The 25,958-nt window shown below is 38.6% G+C and overlaps 1 protein-coding gene across 1 annotated transcript in view; it reads right to left on the bottom strand.

Moving 5' to 3' along the window:
* Nucleotides 1-1,865: 1,865 nt before the first annotated feature.
* The window catches only part of LOC140157552 (tubby-related protein 4-like), a 47,734-nt gene continuing 23,641 nt past the window's right edge, over nt 1,866-25,958 (bottom strand). The window contains 10 exon segments of the mRNA XM_072180783.1: nt 1,866-4,357; nt 5,219-6,105; nt 6,108-6,179; nt 6,182-6,415; nt 8,696-8,936; nt 11,320-11,510; nt 15,454-15,642; nt 16,480-16,534; nt 22,689-22,913; nt 25,390-25,526. Of these exon segments, the coding sequence (XP_072036884.1) occupies nt 4,241-4,357; nt 5,219-6,105; nt 6,108-6,179; nt 6,182-6,415; nt 8,696-8,936; nt 11,320-11,510; nt 15,454-15,642; nt 16,480-16,534; nt 22,689-22,913; nt 25,390-25,526 (2,348 nt within the window). The 3' untranslated portion in view covers nt 1,866-4,240.

Raw genomic sequence — 25,958 nt, 5'->3', positions numbered from 1 at the left:
GATTTATTTCCCAAATTCTGTTTATAACTACTAGGTGACTAAAGAACATTCACTCATTTGATACATTGACTACGAATTCAAATTCCACTCCTATAGTCATATTTCAGGTATCTATAGTGACATGTGTCATGACAGATTGACCTGTTTTATGGGGATCAATGTACAGCAATGTTTCTAATCAAGTGATAGATTACCAAGGCAATTCTATCTGTATTCTGGACTCCACTGTGTTTGTGTGTCGTATTTCATATCCAGCAAACTTTGATTTCATGTGTGTGCTTTTTTATGTTATATGTTGTGTTGATAATGCACACAAAGCACTATATGTAGAGACCTCTTAAGCTTACACGTGACAATCATCTTTTCATTGTGGGTTTTTGAAACTATTTGGGTCCCATGCATTACAATCCAATATGGTACATTTACCATAGGATTACTGTAGAGGTTATCCGTGTTCTATAAGCTGCATATCCTACCAGCGACTCCTATACCTTGTTTAGGACTTTCAAAAGAAGTACCCGCATGTGCAACCATGACTATTTCAAAATAGCCCGCCAAAGTCATGCAGGTAACTCCTAGGTCGTGCATTGAATTAGTTTGAATGAGAAATACTACGGGAACCAGTGCCTTTTGTTAGAAGTCACGCATGAGTAAAGTGGATAACCTCTATTCTCAGTTTGGTCTACTCTCTTTGACTTCAAAGTGGTAGTTTGAGTGTAAGATTTTGGAACATGTACAGGTATGTCTTGAAGCGATCAGTTGGGTTGTATCACACTTCTTAAAGCATCTACAGATTTTCCAGCAGTGCACACTTCTGGCATCAATGTGAACTACTCTTGCATGCACATCACGCCATGAGCACCCTACACACACTGTAACACACTTACAATACACAATCATTTCCCAGACACCATGCAGACAATTGCTATTATTGCTGCGCATCCAAGAAGTGCACAATGATGCGATGGATATCTCTCCCATGTGGAGTCGCCAGTAATAATGCTAGTTTGTTTTTTCTTGACCTTTTGTCCTTAGCCTGGATGTAATCAAAACTCAACCGGCAGTTGACCGCCGGTTCCCTCCTGATTTCATCCCTTAATAGTTTTTATCAAACATATGTGACATGATCAAGGGGAATGAGTCACATGTCGACCTTGGTCGAAAACAAGTTTTACATAGGCTCCTAAAGAAGACATTTGGAGCTTTCAGAAACTGAAAACCCTATGTTGATACGACTTTCCTTTGCGAAGTTAGGTCAATTTATCAATCGCTGAAAACAATGTAAAAAAAAAGAATTTGAACACTTTCTTTGCCAATATCTCGAAATCAATATTAGCGACATGCGACTCATTTCCCTTGATCGTGTCACATATTAGTTTCCTTGTAAGAGTTCTACTGTGTTTGGATGAATGATCTTTAATAGATCCTTTCATGAATTTCTATGAACCAATGAGAATTCAAGAACCTTAGGCAATAGAAACAAATTAGTTGCATCTTTTCATCGGCCATTGATGCTTGTTTGATCCTTAATATTTATGAAATCAATTAATAGACTATTGTGATCAAATCTTTGCTGCCATTGATATTGACCATTATTAGTTGTTACTTCATTAGGCAAAAAAAAAAAGGTTTGTCTCAAAGGTCACAAGAAATTTAAAAATAAATGCGAAATGCGATTTTTTTAAATTTTTTATTCCCGACTTTTTTCATGGTATTTTGAGAAAAAAGTCTTATTTTCGCCGATTTTTTATGGAAAAAATTAAAAAAATTAAATTTTTGAAATAAAAAAAATTTCCGCATTTCTTTTTTGTCAAATCGATGCGATTTTACAAGCAGCTGCAAGCTTTGAGACAAACCTTTTTTTTTTTTTGGCCTTAGTAACAAGCAGCATCAACGGTTGATCCAAAGAATTAACAAATTTGTTTCTGGTGCCTTATAATTGTATTTCATCACCTTACCACTCTCAAGACAAAATATGTTGCAAGCAGGATGTAACATATCCGGGGCGGCTACTGGATATTCCCTTGAGAAAACCTTTCAAACTATCACTCTGACCTCATTTCTATCATTATATAGTGACAGGACATAAGTAGGGCACCACTTTGACACCTATAAATGTTATGTGTCTTAAAACTAGTCTCTGTGAGGATGGAATCATTCCAATGGTGGCAATCTCGCATTAAGTAGAGTTTGGCTGATTTCTTTTCAAACATTACACAATATTTATTGTAACAACAAATGGGCTATTCCAAAAAATAGGTGCACACCCCTATAGAGGAGTAAATTTTCAATCTAAGAAATGTCCGGATTTCCAAGTTTGCTTTCTGAAACGACCGGATTTCCAGTTGCCAATGTTACTGGAAAAAGCTTGGAAATCCAATCAAATGAAGGAAAAATCACGGAAATGTTAAAAATGAGCTCTCGAATTGAGGATTTCTGATTTTTGAACTATTGTTCTGCCGGATTTTTTTGCCTTTGGGCACTTTAAAAGTCTGGATTTCCAACAGTCACGACTGGACAAAAAGTCCGGATATCCGAACTCCTCTATTGGGGGTGTGCATCTATTTTCTGGAATAGCCCAATGATTAAGTCTTGTGATCCATAAGTTAGGCCAAAAAAAATAAATTGTTTGTTTTCCACAACAACTTTTCCAGAATTCGGTCGGTCAGTCAGTTTTTTTCTATTGAATTTTTTAATTTTCAAAGGCAGAATACACTACCTTGTACTGCAAAATCAACTGGCAATTGCTTGCTTGTTGTCCAGAAGTGCAAGTAATTTAAAACTTATATTAAAATTCAGTGTTATAAAACTGTTAAACCTTATTTGGAAAAGAAAATGTAATATCAAAGTAGTTTAAGAAAAAAAAAAATCTTTTTTCAGAATTTGACAATTTGGGTCGGTATTCTTTTGTACAGTAAAAACTTTTTTTTCAAATTTTGAACATTAGTGTCAGTCGGTTGTGGACAAACAAAGAACTTTTTTTGGGCCTTACAGTAAGCCTGACTCATAACTTAAGAACCACATATACTTATGAATTGGGCTACACCATAAATCCCTACACCAAATATGAAAGATATATGGCCTTAATCATCCACACAAGGAGCCAGGTAACTCCATTTGAAATTCACACTCCCTGTGTGGGAGATTCATAGGAATAGCGTATTTTGAATACAAGTGTACCCAAAGTCTGAGACTTGCCACCAGATTCTGGTGGCAAGCCTCGGACTAATTTTGCTGCCTGAAATGGCTGCTTTATTTAAAATTTGGAGCAGCTATAATCTGATAACTGGAACTGTGGAATCTTAATTCATTTTATTAATATTGTTTTTCTTAGAAAATTTAAAAGTGGCTGGGCGAGTGAGATTAAAAAGACAATGTGAATATGATTTGTAAAGTACATATTTCAACATGAAAAGGTTCAGTAAATAAATTTTGTTTACACAAAACCAGAAATTTACTCACGATTGACGGTTTCGTCTATCATGGGCGATAGACATCTTCAGAATGATGATGGTAGATCCTCACCACTTCCGGTTTGCCGGATCCCGACTGTAGATGGTGTATCAGCCAGGAGAGGATCATAGACGTGACTTAAGAAGTGGGCGCCCTCGTCTCTATTCATGACGCTGGCTCCCCTTTTCCTGATCCAGATGGATTCCTTTATGTGTCTTGAGTTGGGGTCACACTCTTTGCAAAGTATCCTCTCCTGGCTGATACACCATCTACTGTCGGGATCCGGCAAACCGGAAGTGGTGAGGATCTACCATCATCATTCTGAAGATGTCTATCGCCCATGATAGACGAAACCGTCAATCGTGAGTAAATTTTTGGTTTTGTGCAAACAAAATTTATTTAATCTGTATATCTACAAACCTGATGAATCTATTCAGTGATTTAAGGTTCAGTAAGGTTAAAAAGTCAATACGCATTTACATTGTACCTGTATTATAGTGTACACATGAACAATAAATATCCAGCCTATTTATTTTAAAAAGTGCATCACTTGTGTTAACCACAAAATAAATAGATAAAAATTAAAAGCAACTATTACATAAAACATAGCTTTCCGATAATCATCACTTTAAAATAGAATAAAAAGACCCTTGCCTAGCTCCACACACCTTATATAAATATGCCATAAAATAAATAACAGCCTCAAAAGGGGCTTATGTATATTAACAAATTACGTTTACAAAAACACCAGGATGATAAATTACAAGAGTATATAGGGTTGAGTTGATCATTTAAGACGCTGCGTAACATTGGCAAGAGCCACAGAGAATGCTTGTAAGGCCGAAAACGGGTACTGGAAGTCGAGAGTATAGGCGTGGCCATCAATGCGACCAAACTGCATAACCTGTGATAAAACAAAAAAATGTGTAAAAATAAGTTTTTTCAGATTGATCATTTTTGAAAATGATGTCATTTATTGATGCTGAAAATATTTGAGATTATTTGTGCTATCAGTCACATCCAAATATGACAGTTGTCATTTGTGATGAATGCAAGATATATACACACCCCTACATGCATAGTAACCCACACCCAAAACTGCCATTTTGTTTTCTTGTTTTGTGGTTTTTTTTAGCAAACGTGGCATAGCTAGGGGTTTTATGGCACCCAGGGGCAAGGATATACAATGGCACCAATACACCCAAGCCTAGTCAATGCGAAGTATGCCTAGGCCTGTCCTTTTTTTTAATTGAAAACGCATAGGTTTTATTTTGGTTATTAGAATAAATTGTTTTAATTCTTTCTAATTTATTGTTTGTTCAATACGATAATAATATAACACCAGCATACATCCATACTATATGTGTTGCGTTTTTGTAATCGGCCTACATTTTCTAAAAATGGGGGTTTTTTTTGCACTAATGCGCTTATAGTGGCCCGTCGCGCGGGATAGGCCTACAGCAAAGAAATTCAAGTAAATTTTAAAAAGATTCTTAATGTCTCATACTTATAAACATGCATCACATTGGTTTGCCATTTTTGTTATTATTGTAATTGTTTGATTTGTCTATATTTTATTTTTAGCCTAAATTTGTATTTTTAATTATATTACTATCAAACATTAAAAAAAAATACGATCGAATGTAATTTGATATTTTAAATGTGCGTAAATCTGATTTTTACAATGGCATTGTGAGTTTTTACATCTGTGCCTGTCAAGGGATTCCCTTAACTAAACTGAACTAGATTCAAAACTTTGACTGACCTGTTTCTGATGCAACTCCACTTGGAAATTCTTGGCAGATTCTTGGGTTACTCTTCCTCCAAAATCCAACTGATAAACTTGTGTATTCTCATTCCATAAAGGAGCTTTATTGTGCATCACAAACACTTTGGAATTACAGTCAGCATATTGCCGCATTAATTTGGCTTTGCGTGTTTTGGCAGTGCCTGCGGGTGATTCGTCCTCACTTGCGTTTCCTTCCGCTTCGCTATCAGACGTGTCTATTCTGGGTTTCTCTTTACACCCCCGTGATGGGCTACTACTGCAACTGGAGCTACGCCGCTTTGGTTTCTTGGATTTCTCGTGTTCTGAGGAGACAGCCTCCGACTCCGAGTAATGATTAGACGATTTGGGGGCTGGGCTGGCACTGTGAGAGTTACGGCGACTTTTAGATTTGGTCCGCCTTGGTTTTGTTTTGGGTGAAATTTCACCATTACCACAAGGACTTTCATCTCGTGAGCTAGACCTGTCTGTTGAATTTGCCCGACTATTATGATGCGGAGAATACGATCCCGATTTTCTACATTTGTTCTTAATTACGCTAGTTTTCTGCGACACTCCTGCCTCTCCCCCTGAACTAGAAGAAGTGTCGGTCCCCCTTCCACTTGGAATCACTTCTTTTTTCAAATCAACTAATTCTATTCCTAATTCTGGTGTTTCTACTGGTGATAATGAATCATGTCCATTCACTGCCACTTCTGGCGTATGAGCAGATGGTATACTTTGCAGCAACTTGGTGGCGCTATCCGCCCACCTCGGTAAATCCGCTTGTAATTCGCAAGGCTCGCCATCTATGATGGTCCCATCTACTATTTCAGTAGATCCATTCATGATTTGCGCATTGTCAACAACATCCAGGGCCCCAGTCGCCCAACAACTGCACTGCCAGCTTCCAAAGCGGCCTTACACCTATTTGATGCTCTTCGCTTTGGGATGGCTCCTGTTTAATATACTGGTCTTTATCACAGTCAGATCTAGTAGGGATGGACATGCCCGACTGACTTGCTAGTTCTGCTTTAGTTCTTGTAACACTAGGATTAGTGGCTGGGATGGTGGTAATTATCTGTGGCTCCTGGTCTATAAAATTGAGATCCTGGCTGGAGAAGCTCCTATTTGTGGTTGGTATAGGCGCTATTGGAATCGGATTGGCTCTCTTTGGAACTGGTGTTGTTGAGATGTCTGGGAATGGAAAGCAACACATATGAGTTAGAATAGATGCACCAAGTCTACACACTGGTTTAGCAATCATGAGTTAGAATAGATGCACCAAGTCTACACACTGCTCTAGCAATCATGAGTTAGAATAGATGCATCAAGTCTACACACTGCTCTAGCAATCATGAGTTAGAATAGATGCACCAAGTCTACACACTGGTCTAGCAATCATGAGTTAGAATAGATGCACCAAGTCTACACACTGCTCTAGCAATCATGAGTTAGAATAGATGCATCAAGTCTACACACTGCTCTAGCAATCATGAGTTAGAATAGATGCATCAAGTCTACACACTGCTCTAGCAATCATGAGTTAGAATAGATGCACCAAGTCTACACACTGCTCTAGCAATCATGAGTTAGAATAGATGCACCAAGTCTACACACTGCTCTAGCAATCATGAGTTAGAATAGATGCATCAAGTCTACACACTGCTCTAGCAATCATGAGTTAGAATAGATGCATCAAGTCTACACACTGCTCTAGCAATCATGAGTTAGAATAGATGCACCAAGTCTACACACTGCTCTAGCAATCATGAGTTAGAATAGATGCACCAAGTCTACACACTGCTCTAGCAATCATGAGTTAGAATAGATGCATCAAGTCTACACACTGCTCTAGCAATCATGAGTTAGAATAGATGCATCTAGTCTACACACTGCTCTAGCAATCATGAGTTAGAATAGATGCATTAAGTCTACACACTGCTCTAGCAATCATGAGTTAGAATAGATGCACCAAGTCTACACACTGGTCTAGCAATTTTTTCCAAAATTTCTACATTTTTAGATAACTGTGTCAAAACTTTGACAAGTTGCTAGTTTTTAACAGTTCTGACAATGTTAGAATTGTCAAAACCTTGTTAAATCAAAATGTTCTGTTTTTGTCTCTCTCTCTAGTAGTATACTGTCCTCTAATATAATGGTTCTGGTGTTTGATTGTTTTGTAATGCTTTCCCCCTCTTCTACCATACACATGATCAGCAGTGTGTTTCTATTGGTCATATGGTATTATTCTAGATGAAAAGCAAACTGCCAACCACTGAAGGTGTGATAAAATACCATGGAAATGCTTCACACCGCAGACTTCATAATTACAGGAGAAAGGATACCTGCAGATCTATGGCCATACATTGTGTATGCACCGGACCCTTAACAGTTAACCAGCTTTTTCCCAGGTGGTGGCCGCATTGCATTCTCTAAATTCAGTAAATTTTCATCGTCAACCGTGTAATTCAATGGAATTATTTTGAAATTTTAAAACGCTTGAAATATCACAAACAAATAGGCCTATGTTGATAAATAATATAAATACAAGCTAAAACCGTTGGGGTTCGATAATGAACCCCACAAAACTAACGGACTATATTGGAAAATGCCATATGGCCGGGCGGTTTCACAAGTTGCCAGCTCGATCATGTCATCCGCCGTCTGCTTTTTCCTTCTGCATTATTCTACTTTTTGAAAGATAAATTCCAGAGAAATACCTGAAGAAGATCATTTGTTGCCGCAGGATAGGTTTTTTACTGGGCTTTTTTAATCTGAATATAAACCTCTCTTATGCGGACCTCTTTTATATGGATCTCTCTGTTATCCAGATATGTTATCTTCAGACATTCAATGCAGAATTACATGTTATTCACTTATCCCGCCAATGCTTGGTCCCATCATGGCCTGATATTGCATTTTTTGACTTCATCCAATAGTTAGAGAATAAACGATAGGAATTTTTATTTTGCCTATCCTCTACCGTGTGATAGACGACAGGCAGGTCCAATATTTTGAGCAGTGGATGCCGGCACAGCCGGTATCCACTACGATAAAAATATTGGACCTGCCTGTCGCCTATCATAGAAGAGATAGGCAAAATAAAAATTCTATCGTTATTCTCATTCTTAGTCAGTTAAATATTATTTTAATAACTGTAACTTATTTTTTAAAGGAAAAATTAAGTTACCGTCATAAAAACTCCCCCTTTTCTAAAATGAACGAAACTTGTTTACAACTTCACATCTTTTGTTGCTTCTGCTAAGCGGCGTGCAGTATTCCGCACTGCGTCTCGCGCCTGGCAACGCGATACGTCGCAGCGCACCTCTATGAGCGTGTTACGGCGTTATCAACACTCATGATGGCGTGGGGTCGTCTACCGCCTGATAGACAACACCTAAAATCACGCGATTGTCCAATCAGATTATGTGCCTACTAATAGACCACTCCCACTGACTAAGAATGTTTACTCACCTCCCTGTTCATCTTCATCTTCACTGAACACATTGGGGTCAAAATCTTGATCTTCATCCCTTCTTGGTTTAGCCCCTGGTCTTAATTCTACCAGTGCAATGGTCATTTGGCGTGGTTGAAGGTGCAGAAGACTGGTACGATAGTTAACTTGACCCAGATTGGTTGGCAAGAATGGTGCTAGGCCGTGGATCTTGAACTTGGTGCCCCAAATGTTGGATGTCACTTCCACGAGCCTATTTTGCTGTATATGCAAATTAAACACAACAAAAATATTGTGAGCTTGGGGAATTTTTTAGATCAGTGTGCATCAAATATAACCAAGATACGGCTATATTAAATAAATTGTTTGTCTCAAAGCTCCTGCGCGCATTAATAAAATCGTGCCGTACATGTTATGTTCAATGAAAAAGTCAGATTTCATTTTTTGTACATTTTTTTAAAAACATTTTCTGTCCTGTATAATAGTCAACATTGTATCATCATCATATTCACATTTGTTCGTGATTCATTCTGGGTATACTTTTAAACTACGCTCATACCCTGTCTACCCACACACAAAAGATAGAGACAACACAAGATGAACCAATGGACGTAGTGCACCATCAGAGCCTGTCATAAAATTTTATATTAAACAAAAGGGATAAAAACACATTCCGCATTAGGTTTTTAAAAACTGAAGAGCAGCTTTGAGACAAGCAATTAAATTAATATAGCCTAAGTGAAAAGATCAAAGTGAGAAGGATCGGATTTGCTGACCACTGCTCAAGAAGTGAAGAACTGGTATCCAATCTACTTGACTTCTTCAGGACAGAGTACCTAAGAATGAGACATGTTGGCTGCCTACACTGAAGACACACCCTTGCCAACAGAGACAGAATACCTAAGAATGAGACATGTTGGCTGCCTACACTGAAGACACACCCTTGCCAACAGAGACAGAGTACCTAAGAATGAGACATGTTGGCTGCCTACACTGAAGACACACCCTTGTCAACAGAGACAGAGTACCTAAGAATGAGACATGTTGGCTGCCTACACTGAAGACACACCCTTGCCAACAGAGACAGAGTACCTAAGAATGAGACATGTTGGCTGCCTACACTGAAGACACACCCTTGCCAACAGAGACAGAGTACCTAAGAATGAGACATGTTGGCTGCCTACACTGAAGACACACCCTTGTCAACAGAGACAGAGTACCTAAGAATGAGACATGTTGGCTGCCTACACTGAAGACACACCCTTGCCAACAGAGACAGAGTACCTAAGAATGAGACATGTTGGCTGCCTACACTGAAGACACACCCTTGTCAACAGAGACAGAGTACCTAAAAATGAGACATGTTGGCTGCCTACACTGAAGACACACCCTTGTCAACAGAGACAGAGTACCTAAAAATGAGACATGTTGGCTGCCTACACTGAAGACACACCCTTGTCAACAGCGACAGAGTACCTAAAAATGAGACATGTTGGCTGCCTACACTGAAGACACACCCTTGTCAACAGCGACAGAGTACCTAAAAATGAGACATGTTGGCTGCCTACACTGAAGACACACCCTTGTCAACAGCGACAGAGTACCTAAAAATGAGACATGTTGGCTGCCTACATTGAAGACACACCCTTGTCAACAGAGACAGAGTACCTAAGAATGAGACTTGTTGGCTGCCTACACAGAAGACACACCCTTGTCAACATGGGTGTGTCTTTCTCTTTGCACACAACATTGGTTGGTTGAATGGATAAAGCAGTAATGGGCTATTCCAGTTGAAATCCAGAAGTTATCCATCAATGACTTGTCATGTTTCAATGGATTATGTAGTACAATGACTTCGCCATGCACGTATCCTTTGTGCAAGAATATTTTACGCTCACACAACTACCATACTTGCAAATGGCATGATTTTGCACTGCTGTAAGCATGTTTTAGCCTGTTTGATTTTTTGAAGGGCGAAATGTAAGTGAATAAAATTGTTTGTTTCAATAAATTAATTAATTTCATAGAATAAAATGTTGATATTTGGAAGTGATGAGTTAAAAAGTGATGCTTTTGAATTTGGTTAATAACTTTGCATCAGTTATATGCCGCACATTGTGAAAATCAATTGCAACTCGGAATATCCCTTGGGACATCAGGATATTCCTCAGTTCCAAAGGCAAAATGTTTGATATTTCACAATGCCCTAGCTGGAAACAACTGATGCACAGCTATTAACCTATAATCCATCCATAAAGGAATAACCTTGTCTTATCGTCTTACCTCAATTGCACTTTCTAGCAAGAAATCTCTATTTTTAAACTACGGAAACCTTTTTCTAATGGAACAAAAATGGTCTTCTAAATGGTATTAGGCCAAAAAAAAAAAAGGTTAGTCTCAAAGCTTGCGCGCGCATTTGTAAAATCCCACGATTTGACAAAAAAAATGCAAAATTTTTTTTATTTCAAAATTTTTTTTTAATAGTTTTTTCCAGAAAAAAATCGGCGAAAATCAGACTTTTTCTCAAAATACCATGAAAAAAAAAGTCGAGAATAAAAAAAAAAAAAAAAAAAAAAAATCGCATTTTCGCATTTGTTTTTAAATTTCTCGTGAGCTTTGAGACAAACCATTTTTTTTGCCTTACCTCTGGTAGGCTTTCCAGGAATAAATTGTCATATTCTTTCTCCTTCCTCCTAGGTGAATCAATGACACTACTGCTTAAGTCAAGACGTCTTTGGTTCTTGTTAGTGGTCTCGTCATCGCTGTCCTCTGACCCAGAACTACTACTTGTGCTGCATGTCACAGGTAATGCCGCTATTCTATCATCATCGTCTGCTGTAACAAAACAAAGTTAAGTTATCCAAAAGGATTAGATATAATTAAAGACAGAGATAAAAAGAATTTATCGCGTCTGATGTCACTGTCAATTACGATCCTTGATTGGTTTACACAGGTTAATCAGCGCGTAAAAGGAAGACCGATCTATCTGGTGCTGATCGGAGAAAAGGGATATCAGCAAATGATGAAAAATTACGTACTTTTACAAGGCAAAAAGCAGCTTTTCAAGGCATTGTGGACATGGTGCCTTCGGTTATGAAAGTTTCCTACTATAAAGATCTAACTTTTGAGATGGTTTGCATGTCGAAAGGTGCAAAATTAAACCGTGCTCAAGTTTGATTGACAGATTATGTCAGACGCGATAAATTCTCTTTATCTTTGTCTTTCATTATAGACTTTAATGCATCTGGACTATTATGTGTATTTATTCATAATATTTATAATAAAAGTCCCCTTGAAAAGACTTAAAAGTACTCAAGCACTTACAAGTTACATGCCAAATAAGTTGAATATGGCAAGTTATATCACAAGTTTTTGCATAGGTTTTGACAACCATCTTGATTGTTAATTTCAATCATCATCTGATGTCATCAATGACATATTTGGGATAGGTTCCAACATAAGAATGGTGGGAAAAGGGAAAAGAAAGGGGAAAAAGAAGATTCTGTGGAAAGCAATAACTTGAGCATCTTATATATACATGTAACTCATGGGATTTATTGCCAATATTGAAAGAATTCTATAATGGGACAAGATACTCAAATTGCATTATCTTGAGCATTAAACTAGGTCTATTAAATTTGGTCACATAATTAAAATAGTGCAATTCTGTGGTTCTGGCAGAAGCATCGGTATATTTATAGAAATGCATCAAACCTGAAATTTAAATAGTCTATCATGAATTTTCAAATGTATTAATTACCGTCAACTTTTTTCTTTTTATGTTACTGTAATCTATTATCTTTATACTCTGATCAACTGTAATCTTTATATTTTACTGTCATGATGTATCATCAACTTTAATGTACTTGTATGCATTTTGAGTTGATATGTGAAGAGGCCCCTGTAAGTGTGTGAACCCAGTCTGACTGCCAGGGTCTTCTGCCGCATTTACCATGCATCATACTGCATGTTTCTACTGACGGCCAAATTCCGTGCCGTGCTGTGTCGGGTAATGGTGGGTATACAAGCCCAGTAGAAACGATACTGGGTAATTGGTTGCCGGGTCATGCCGGGTTACATACACACCTTTTGTGATCCACCTCTTGAGGTGGGTCATGCCGGATTAAAGCATGTAATCCACGTAGTAGAAACGAGTTGTGTGATCGGTTGCCGGGTAAGGATTCGAGGTCATGTGTGATGGCTAACAGAAACACAAATTATATTCTACTTGTACAGTAGGCCTATAATGTAGCATGTTTCTTCTTTCTGATATTATAAAGTCTCAAAATGTCAATTGCTGCATACACTGGCCACATGCGTGACTCGCTTGAAGTAAAATGGATATGACTTTTGTACTTAATGAGTTGGTAATATATTTTGGCTGTAAATTAATCCGTAAATTAATTATCATAATAGCCAATTACTAGATCCACTGGTAAATTAATGTAATCATGGTAATGTAGATTAATGAAAACACAAAATTGTGATTATAGACCCTACGCCATGAGCTGCCTTGCGTAGGATAGAACTGTCATGCCTTGCGCTCGCTGAAATTTGCTTTCTGTACTTCCGGTTTACAGGAAAAAATGCCGTGCATCAGACGAGACACGGCTTTCTGGCCTCATTAGAAACATGCTAGGTAACGGTGGCCGGATTATGAACAGTATTTTGTACCCAGAAAATAGCGGGTCAAAAAAGCTGTACGCTCAGTATAAACACGCTGATAGTTTGGTGTTATTTGTGCAATTAAGGGAACTAAAATCAAGCATGTGGTAGCTATATCAGCAACTTTTTCTTCAAAGATACAACTCTGTGAGCTCTGCTTGTTTTATCTGTGTATCCGGTCAGAGACCAGGCCAGGGTTCTACTAGTATCTGTGGCCTGTGGATAAGATGTACAGTAAACAATCCAATCCTCAAATACACATCTTTGAAATGTGTTGATCTCTCTATGGCCCACAAAGCAAATCTAATTGAGAATCCCTAGCTGTCATTATGTAGCCCTCATAGTTGAAGGTGCATCTCTAGTACTAGCAAAGTGCTATGGATCCCAGCAGGTCAACCTATATGCATACTGTAATTCCAAGTGCTACAAAAGTCTTGATCATTGCCTATTATCAAGCTCACACATCCAATTTAAGTAGCTATTAGGACATTACATTGGTCTTGCTAAATGGCTTGAAACTTCAAAGTGTCTGATCAGTGGTAATGTAACGATACATTGTAGATTGGGGAGAATAAAATAGATATATGTATAGCCTAATGTCTCACTATGGACAAGCTGCTGAACATTTTCATGTCTGTTCTTGTTTTGTGGTTTCAATTGTGCTTAAGGGGCAATCAGAGACTTTCTGTACAAAAATATTTGTTTGCATTACATACCGTAACCATGTAGGTATGACACCTTTTTTCAAAACATTCAGGAAGCAAACGAGGGTCAGTCAGTATGTTTTAAGAGTTGACTTGTGACGTCATATGTGGATTGTTTTCATGGCATTTCTCAATGATTACATAAACACTGTACCTTTCTCTTTCAAACAACACATGTAAAAATTATATCACACACATGATTACGTAACAGCATTAGCATAAAGTCAATGGTCTAGAGTCACCTACTGAAATTGAGTCGTTTTTGTTAAGGGAAATAAGAGGCTGAAAAGAGGTATTGTTGTATTTTTTATATTTTCTCAGGAACTAACATATGGAGAATGCTGCCTTTTGGAACAGTAATAGAACACAAACTACCAGTTCATTAAACTATGTTTGTCGGGCTGTAAAGGGTTTAGTTTAAAAAATGCATGGTCAAATATGTCTTAGTTTTGACAAAAACAAGGCTTTTCTTTCTATAAAAATCTTGATATTGCCAAAAATAGCAAACATGGAAATTTAAGTTTTTTTGCCAGGTCTGTTGACTAATCTCCAAACATTAAAACGGGAGTCTCCCTAGAAAATATTTGAACCCGTGATTAAAATATAACTGTTATTCTACTATTGTTACAAAATTTAAAAAATCATTTTCCTTTATTTTATTTTTAATTAATTAATTAATTGTAGGGGGTCTGGCTCTCTTATATCTTTTTTTATGTTCGTCGTATAATGTTTGACAAGGTCATGCTTTTATCTACTTAATTTGCCCCTTATGTAAATATTTCTTTATTTTTGTTCTAAGCATATATCATTATAGCACCCACTATTTATTTTGATCTATTGGGAGTGTCAAATTTCAGGATGGTAATGACAAAAATATGATCTATTATATGATACCAAAAACTCATCAACAATATGAAAAATCGAAGGGATGATGCTGTTGATTGGGTTACAGGCCTTTTAAGGTTGAGGGAATGGAGGGAAAGGTTATTTTGGATGTGAAAAGGGGGACAAGAAATTTCTTCCCACACAATTTTGAAAACCATCAGCATGATAATATGTGATGTGATCAAGCAAAATGAGTCGGATGTCGGAAATATTGATTTTGAGATATAACTAATAATAGCATTGAACTTCTTTTGTATTTTATTGTTCTGAGCAACACTAAAATGGCCATATCTCTGGAATCGTAAGTCTAATTATGATGGGGTTTTCAGCAAAATAAAGGTCTGAGAATGGCTCATAAAATGAGATTGAAAACTGAATTTTGATTTTGATCGACAGCAGACTCATTTTGCTTGATCGCATCACATATAATCTAATCATTGCTACAATGGGGTTACACCGTTATTGAGCAGTGTTCTCACCTTTGGATCACATTTAAACAATTTATTTCCCTACCATAAGCTTACCTGCTTTTAGTTGTTCTCCAGACACTTTAGGGTCATAAATGACAAATTCTGGTCTAAGTTTGCTGACTCTGCGACCTTTAAGAAGAGGTACTAGACCCCCTAAGTACTCTAGGAATAGCGTGTAACATGGACTGCTGGCGCTGGACTCATCTCCAGTTCGAATCATGGTGCAGTGAAGCCTCTCATTACCTGCAAATGGCACACAAACAAGGATGTGTCAGGATCAAATTATTGCACTACTTTTTATTTATTTCTTTTACGCATTTTAGTTTCAGTGAAGTAATGTCAGCTAGTAGGGGCCATGGTCTCCCCAAATTTTGAGCAATTTGAAATGTATTTCTATAACATCATATAAATTTGGATGTAAACCCTTGTTTATGCACATTTTTGATGGCAATCTACCCACATGGCCGGTGCTGATATAAATCCATCAAAACGGAATATATTAGACCAGCCTGCCTGATTATCGTGGACCGAATTTGTCCGAATTTTGCCAGCCAACTGATACAGCTCGATACACCTAATGTCACCAATGTCACCTATTTCTACACCCAATGTTGCCTATTTCTACACCCAATGTTGCCTATATCTACACCATCACAGGTAGGTCAAACTATACTTTTTCTGAATCCTTGTGACCAAAGGAATACTTTACTTCCTGTAGAGGATTTAGTTGGCCACCCATAAGTTATTGCCTTTGACCCATAGAAAACACCTATATAGGCCAACCTTCTATAACACGCCATATTGCTTCAAAGGGCTTTGCTCCCCAGGTAGTAGGTACTCTTTGTTACACTTATGATTTGGGCAGTGTTGGGCCCCCCATTGCCCCTGGACCCCACCAAGTGCCCTTAATAGGGCCCCTGGACCCCTGGCCGTGAGTGCCGAGAGCTTTGCTCACTCCATTCACTACGCTTCATATTTACATTTTTAAATTTTAGATGTTGGATTTCGAATCTACCACTGCTAAATTCAACATGGCGTTACTCTTAACTTGAGACAAGACAGACTATATAGCCTACTTACCTGGTGGAGGTCTGCTCACAAACTCTCGTAACTTAGATGGATCTGGTATACAACCCTGCCAAACAAAGATAGAAATTTATCAATACCGTAGTATTGGGTGTATATACAAACACACCTCTGGCAATGAACAATTTGAAACACAAAAAATAGCACAAGCCACTGGCAATAACATTGTGAATAATATCACTGATATTGAAATCACAGAGACATCACAAACTATATTGGTTGATTGTAAACTCTGGTGTGTTATGATTAATATTTGAAAATTGATCAGACCAAAATTACCATGTGGGGGAATTTCACCTCTATACCAATTCAAAAAATTCTTCCTGAGAGCTTCCTTTTTATCATTTTGAAGTGCATGCAAAGTTACAGCAAAAATGTATTTTGCAAACGGTTATGTTGCACAGGGCAGAAGTACCCTCACAGGGTGATAGTACCCCTTCTAAAACTACTATCACCCTGCTATAATTCGGGATACTCTTACACAGTCTAATAATTTTGATGTGTAATGTAATGCAAATAATAGCATGAAAGAGTGCAGTCAGTGGAAGAGATGATTGCTGCACATCTCGAACCACAACACAAATCATGGCAGACACGCAGAATGAAATTCCACTGCAGTATAATTGACCAATAATTCCTGTGTTAGCCCTGGTAACAGGTGAGGATTTGTCCAGAATTATAGGAGAATATAGTGCTGACACCAAAAACCAAATCAAATGTGCAAAATGTATTTTCAAATTGAGTAATATCTGGAAGCAAACAGGCTACACATCTCATATCACAGCGGTGTTGGAGAGGTAACAACATTTTCATGGTAAGCTTCACACTGAAGTGTGGGTTGCATGCGTGGGTGTTCTATCAACAAAAGAAATCAAGGATAGCCTGCCTAGCCTTGACTAAGCCTAGCCAACTGATGCCTAGGTAGGCCTATGTCTCTTGGCCATACATACTATGTCTCTTGGCCATATCCCTTATATGGTTAAGCTGTGGAATCAGGAAGCTGCAAAAGTTTGATTGAAGTTGCTTTGTTTATAGCATCTCTTGGTGGCACTCAGGCTCAGTTTGGTATTTCTTGCTTAATAGTGCATATATTTAGTTTTTGGTTATTTTTCTTTATTTAAAGTGTTAGAGAGGGAGTGAGTGAGAGAGTGAGTGAGTGTGTTAGAGTGAGTGAGTGTGTTAGATTGTTTTCATAAGATATGGGCTATTGTATTTTTGCTGAGTTGGGGTGTGTTTTGGGTGGGGGTGTGAGTGAGTGAGTGTGTTAGACTGTTTTCATATGATATGGGCTATTGTATTTTTGCTTGTCAAATTGTATTATATTATGCTATTTAATTGTTTTTTATATTGTGCAATGTATGTAATTCAGCTGTTTGGCTGCGATATGCATTTTAATAAACCTTGAATAATAAATAATTCCTTTTGAGTTTAGCAGGATCTATACTTCCCAAGACAAGAGCCTGATTACAACTAGAAACGTCACGTCATGCCTCCACCATGGGGCGATTTAAATGTGTACAAATCCATTGTTAGTAATTTGACCTCAGATGACCCCTGAGTGACATCAGATGACCCCAAAATGACCTTCCAAAAATTTGGCTCTAAATGTTGACTGTACCTACCAAGTTTCATGCCCATACGACCAATTTTATTCATTTGACCTTGGATGACCCCTGGGTGACCCCGGATGACCCCAAAATGACCTTCCAAAAAATTGCCTCTTAAATGATTTTGGTGTCCCCCATCTGTAAGACTGTACATACCAGTTGTAAGAGACTGTACATAATTATGTAAAATCTTTGAGCTTCCAAAAAAGGGCTATACTGGAACAATATGCACACGGGTATTTGACACTATTTTGACCCATGATCAGGGTAAATTTTGGTGGAAAACAGCCTCTGTGCCCCTTTTCATTTCCTTTGCCCTCCTGATTTTCTCTTTCATTTTTGTCAGGGGGTACTTTTCTCTTAATTTTTTTTCCAGGGGGACACCCCCTCCCAGAACTGTCAACTTTTTGGAATTGCTTGGCGTGAGACAGAGGCGTACCGGGATTTGCCGACTACAATGTTCATTTTGTCCCGTTATTATTTGAGCCACGGCCCTCAGGAATCTGAAAAGTGAGGTGGGGTAGGGACAACAAATTATTTTGATGATGCGTGAGATTTTACTCATTTTCCAGCTTTTTGCGTGAGATTTACTACATAGGCGTGAGATTATACTACATTGGCGTGAGACCGTGAGAAAGTGACCCAATGCATGAGAGTTGACAGCCCTGCCCCCTCCCCACTTCTCATTTAAGAAGCACATACCGTTATAAAAAAAATCTTAATTTGTCTAAAATTAAAAACAAACAAAAAAGCTGTGAAAAGAGTTGTAAACCGGTTGATTCATTCCCAGCTGCTTGATCTATTTATTTATTTGTGAATCTCAGCAAAACAAATCAATCAGCTACATTTGTTATATTGTTTTCTCTTTATTGTTGTAACCTAATATGTTGGCCTTGAAGGAAAGAATTCATTATTTATATTAAAAACACATGACATGGTCATTTATTGTGTTACGAGTGCATGAAATATTCATTTTTTCTGTTATGGTTGACTTTTAAAAGCATTGCAGTTACTTATGGTGTTTATTTTAAGTTATTTTATTCTTTTGAGTCAATTATGGCTATCTACTCAATACAGTCCTGTGAATAATTTAATAACCGACATATGCATACAACTGTCCAATTCAATGTATTTCTTTGAATAATTTAATAACCGACATATGCATACAACGGTCCAATTGAATGTATTGCTCATGGACGATACAGATAACAGACCGCAAAAAATCAGTCAAAGTCTCAGCATCACACGATAATGAGGGTGATTGTTCCATGAAATGTGACAGGCGAGACTGCTACGCACTTACCGCGTATTTTTAGGTAATCACGAAAGCACGCAAGACTCTAACACGTATGCACGCAACGCTGGCGTGATTGTTAATCACGGCACGATCGAACAATCGGCCCTCATGAACATGCGAGAAAGTATACAATGCACGGGGACAATGCACTGGTTGTACGGGGTCTTTTACTCTTCCGTCCATGGTTTTGATAGAGAAAATATATACCTTCCCACAATGCAATATGATTTGGAAAAAAATTGACCCGTGTAATTCCAATGGGCACAGACAACCATCTTTTTTATAACCCTTCACATTTGTAAACATAAATAAATCACTGCTTCTATGCGTCGCATGTGTATACACCCTATAAGAATAGATTAGCACACACAAATCTGTCATGTGAAATCCAACTTGGTATTACTTGAGATGAGACATACTAATTACTATAGAGGAATCCAAATTCACGCATTCCTACACCTGACTAGCAGCCTTTAGTTGGGTCCCCGTCGGCTATTATGCATCCAAAATGTGAAATGTTTCGGCCTTGGCGGAAATTTAAAACTGCATTTCCATCACCCGTTTTACACCTTCCGCGAAAACACAGGTAGACAAAAGAATACAACACAATACAGTTCCCTTCGGCAAAACACAGCTTCTACATGGTCTATGTGACAAAATAATTGGGTTAACTACACGCGGTATCTATGCATTGAACCATATCATTCTGATGATCACTCGCACCTAAAAAAGCGGTATTGTATTCAATCTATGATTGCAGACATACACAGGTGATGAGTGCAACCTGCTTGTAGTGCATGTAGTGCACCAGAATATCTTGATTATTAGGCTTCAGAAAACCACCGAAAATACAGAAAAAAACTAAATAAAATTAAAATGATCAATAATCATCACTTCTCTGAAAAAATGCTAACAATCATAAACTTATAGGCCTATATTTACAATTTTTTTTTTGGGGGGGGGTGTCTTTAATACTTTCCAACAAATTATCTACATACTGCCAGGCAAAGAACAATGGGAATTGTGATGATGCTCACGTACGCATACTGCCAGGCAAAGAACAATGGGAATTGTGATGATGCTCACGTACGCATATACTGCCAGGCAAAGAACAATGGGAATTGTGATGATGCTCACGTCGCATACTGCCAGGCAAAGAACAATGGGAATTGTGATGATGCTCACGTGCGCATACTGCCAGGCAAAGAACAATGGGAATTGTGATGATGCTCACGCGTGCGCATATACTGCCAGGCAAAGAACAATGGGAATTGTGATGATGCTCACGTGCGCATACTGCCAGGCAAAGAACAATGGGAATTGTGATGATGCTCACGTAAGCATACTGCCAGGCAAAGAACAATGGGAATTGTGATGATGCTCACGTGCGCATATACTGCCAGGCAAAGAACAATGGGAATTGTGATGATGCTCACGTCGCATACTGCCAGGCAAAGAACAATGGGAATTGTGATGATGCTCACGTCGCATACTGCCAGGCAAAGAACAATGGGAATTGTGATGATGCTCACGTGCGTCGCATATACTGCCAGGCAAAGAACAATGGGAATTGTGATGATGCTCACGCGTCGCATACTGCCAGGCAAAGAACAATGGGAATTGTGATGATGCTCACGTACGCATACTGCCAGGCAAAGAACAATGGGAATTGTGATGATGCTCACGTACGCATACTGCCAGGCAAAGAACAATGGGAATTGTGATGATGCTCACGTACGCATACTGCCAGGCAAAGAACAATGGGAATTGTGATGATGCTCACGTACGCATATACTGCCAGGCAAAGAACAATGGGAATTGTGATGATGCTCACGTACGCATACTGCCAGGCAAAGAACAATGGGAATTGTGATGATGCTCACGTACGCATACTGCCAGGCAAAGAACAATGGGAATTGTGATGATGCTCACGTCACGATACTGCCAGGCAAAGAACAATGGGAATTGTGATGATGCTCACGTCGCATACTGCCAGGCAAAGAACAATGGGAATTGTGATGATGCTCACGTCGCATACTGCCAGGCAAAGAACAATGGGAATTGTGATGATGCTCACGTCGATACTGCCAGGCAAAGAACAATGGGAATTGTGATGATGCTCACGTCGCATACTGCCAGGCAAAGAACAATGGGAATTGTGATGATGCTCACGCACGCATATACTGCCAGGCAAAGAACAATGGGAATTGTGATGATGCTCACGTACGCATACTGCCAGGCAAAGAACAATGGGAATTGTGATGATGCTCACGTGCGCATACTGCCAGGCAAAGAACAATGGGAATTGTGATGATGCTCACGCGTCGCATACTGCCAGGCAAAGAACAATGGGAATTGTGATGATGCTCACGTACGCATACTGCCAGGCAAAGAACAATGGGAATTGTGATGATGCTCACGTACGCATATACTGCCAGGCAAAGAACAATGGGAATTGTGATGATGCTCACGTGCGCATATACTGCCAGGCAAAGAACAATGGGAATTGTGATGATGCTCACGTGCACGATACTGCCAGGCAAAGAACAATGGGAATTGTGATGATGCTCACGTACGCATACTGCCAGGCAAAGAACAATGGGAATTGTGATGATGCTCACGTACGCATACTGCCAGGCAAAGAACAATGGGAATTGTGATGATGCTCACGTACACATACTGCCAGGCAAAGAACAATGGGAATTGTGATGATGCTCACGTACGCATACTGCCAGGCAAAGAACAATGGGAATTGTGATGATGCTCACGTACGCATGCTTCCAGGCAACGAACAATGGGAATTGTGATGATGCTCACGTCGCATACTGCCAGGCAAAGAACAATGGGAATTGTGATGATGCTCACGTCGCATACTGCCAGGCAAAGAACAATGGGAATTGTGATGATGCTCACGTACGCATACTGCCAGGCAAAGAACAATGGGAATTGTGATGATGCTCACGCGTCGCATACTGCCAGGCAAAGAACAATGGGAATTGTGATGATGCTCACGTACGTACGCATACTGCCAGGCAAAGAACAATGGGAATTGTGATGATGCTCACGTACGTATGCATACTGCCAGGCAATGATGTCACAAGCCAACTCATCTGTAGTAGAAGCAACTAGTACGATCACCTTTCTTGTCTGAATATCATGCATGTGACATACATAAAATTATACAAACTTGGTGCAAAACATGTATCTCATATGAACTCCATTACACCAAGTCAGGGAAATCTTAAGATATAATTATAATGATGGATTAAGACATTAGCTACATGTATGTGTAACTTTACCTTTATTGTTACTGAAGACCGTTCTGTAACATAAGTCTTGAGACGGCCCGGGAGGGGTAATTTGTTGACATTCTTCTCGTCCGAGACTAGCCCAACAATAACTTCCCTGCATAGCACCTGAAGGGGGGCAACTCCCTTCTCCACCCATGCTACATGCAGGATGGAGCCACAGGCTACAAAAAGTCTTTGGTCATTGTGCCCCCATGTTAAAGCTGATAATGGTCTCTGTGGAGAAAAGTGGCACAAGTAGTTAGCAAATTAATCCTGAGTATTTGCCTGCAATATATATTCAAAATACTGAGAGGGTCCTCCTCAGCAATGTTACAATATGGGTTTAACGTGGCTGTGTACTCTAGACCAGGCCTTCTCAACTGGCGGCGCGCGCGCCACTTGTGGCACTTGGAGTCAGTCGAAGTGTCGCACGAAGTTCCGCGCGGTACTTTTAAATAATTTTTTCACATAAATTTTGAACAAAAAAGGGGTGAAAATACCCAATCTGGGCCTTTAAAAAACCTTAAAATCCATGAGCTTCCGGAGGCGCTGGACCCCCGATAAAGAACCACTGCACCTTAACCGCTATGCGCACGCGTTACCTCGCAGAGTCCTCCCTCAACATGTTGGCACTTCATGATAACTAAAATTTTCCAGTTGGCACTTCAAATAAACTAGTTGAGAAGGCCTGCTCTAGACATTGTAGCTTTTGCAAAATTGAGCTTTTTTTTAAATGTATGTACTTTGTTATGTTTTTTATATATACAAGGAGAGAAAATCCAGATTTGTAAACTCCAACTGCAATATTTTATGGATTTTATTTCACTATTCCACTCGTTTTGAAATTTAAAAGGAAAGAAAATCTTTGTTGTACCATTAGGTACACTCGCGCAACAACGCATCACGTTTTGTAGGCGCGCAATTTGGTAACGCACAGATACGCTACGCATACGCAACGCTTATCTGCATGCGTGGCACATCTTATGGAAGCACCACAGAAGCACTGATTTAGCAAAAACCTAGCGGTCAAATAGCTCCGTTTTAGATGATAAAATGTAATTTTTTCAAATTCTTTCCCCCTGATTTAAACATCAAGATATGAATAGATTTCGCCAAAACTTTTAAAGGGACTGTGGATTTACCCGATGTTCAAGTAATGTAAGGTAGAAAAACTAGAACTGCCGCATTCTCCTGTGAGCTTCGATCAAAATGCAAAATGTGACCACTTTAAACTTCAACGCCATTATTTCAATGTTCAATGTTCATTTTCTGGGTAAAATGATGATTTAGGTACACAATAACTCAATAAATACAGCATATAGGTAAGCAATATGCTCATCATAAAGAGCATGACCGACTCAAGAAACCGTTGTCTCATTTTTTTACATTTTTGTCTATTTCCAAATTTAGGCATCATATTGTGCAAATAGGCAATTTTAAAAAGTTCATTTTGATGCCTTGTATGGTTACTATCTCAAAAAATAAGGCCAATTTCAAAAAACTAAAAAAACGGTTTTTCGAATGGTGCTTCAAGATTAAGAAAAAAACAAAACAAACATTTTTGGAAAGAGTGTTTTTTGTTGTATCTGACAAAATTTGCCAAAAATTCACTTTTTTGTGATTTTCTTCATGATTGTTGTTTTTACACCAAATCTGTATATTGAGATTCATTGATGTCTTGCCTTTATAAAAATGTACTTTTATACGTCTTGCATGAATAATTACAAAGTTATGGCACTTTTACTACATGCATGTCTGAGAGTACACAGCCACCTTAAATAGATCTGGATAGAGGGGAAAGATGAGCTGTGTTTGTCTGGCTAGATCAAATGTCAGATTCCACGTAAAAGGAATAAAGGCATATTGTCTCTTTGCATTGATTCAATCATTCATTCATATTTGTTGTAACACTATCTTCACTGACGATGTGTACGCATGATGGTTCCAATTAGGGGTACTTTTCGAGAAATGTCCGCGGAATTTTCTAGGACAAAATTGTTCGCGATTGTCCAAATTAGGGGTGTTTTGGAGCAAAATTGTCCTTGAAATGAAAAATAGGGTGTATTTCTAGGACTTTCGTCCGCATTTTACCGCTACAGTTTTCGTTTTATATATGTTTTCTGTCCGTTTTTTAGTAGTTCCACACAAAAATTGATAGGGTTTTTTTTCCGAAAAAAATTGTCCTCATTTCCCTGTGAAATAGGGGAAAAAATTCAAAAGCGTCCTTGAAATGGTAAAAATAGGGGTATTTATTTTGGGAAAAAATATTCTCGATTCCTCGTGATAAGGGGGTGAAATGAAAATGCGTCCTCAAAATGATAAAAATAGGGGAGGTATTTGGGGCAAATTTTCCTTGATTTCGCACAAAATAGGGGGTAAAATTGCTGCAAATGTCCTCGATTCCCCGTGAAATAGGGGTCATTTTCAAATCCTGGAACGGTCATACGTCCTACCTTTAAATACAAACTGAACACACCGGGGACACTATACACTACTGGGTTAATCTAGTCTTTCATTTCAGTCTTGCATAAAATCAAAAGTGATTATCAATATAAGAGCTAGGGTGGACAAGTTACTTTTTGTGAGGTCTTTACATAAAATTACTTTGATATGTCAACATGGGGAACACATGCAGACAACACCACCTACATGTATTACAATTAGGTTGATATGTCAACATGGGGAAAACATGCAGACAACACCGCCTTACCTGTGACGGAATGTTTAATGTGAACCTTAGATGCCCATTTGTATTATAAAACTTGACTGCACTTATACTTTCTACAGGTTGAGTACCACCAACTGCTAAAAAGCCTCCACAGCTGCTCCATTCCATCTTGAGTCCTACTGCAAAATCAAATCAAGTGTTTCATTAATTGATGGCTGATGAAAGGAGTATTTTGTAATAAATCAAGTGTTTCATTACCGTATTTCGTCGAATAAACGCCCTCGGGGGCGTTACATTTTCCCAAGGGGGGCGTTTATTAGAGGTCATTTTTAGCACGAAAATTCCCGTTAAAATCATTAGGTAAGCTTAAAAGTCACGCTAAAATGACGAACTATGACCTTTTGACACCGACTTTTGGTTCACTTCCGGGTTCGGATGCTGATTTTCGCCATTTATTGCTGCTACTCATGACCATGTGAGCAACTTGGTAAGCTTACTACACAAGATAGCATGGAAATATCGAATTTTTGAAACATCTTGGTTGAAAAAAGTGGTGGGGGCGTTTATTTGAGGGGGGCGACTATTCGACGAAATACGGTAATTGATGGCTG

The sequence above is a fragment of the Amphiura filiformis genome, chromosome 7, assembly GCF_039555335.1.
Source record: "Amphiura filiformis chromosome 7, Afil_fr2py, whole genome shotgun sequence".
In the NCBI taxonomy this organism is placed as follows: Eukaryota; Metazoa; Echinodermata; class Ophiuroidea; order Amphilepidida; family Amphiuridae; genus Amphiura; species Amphiura filiformis.
This window is presented reverse-complemented; position numbering and strand designations above follow the sequence as displayed.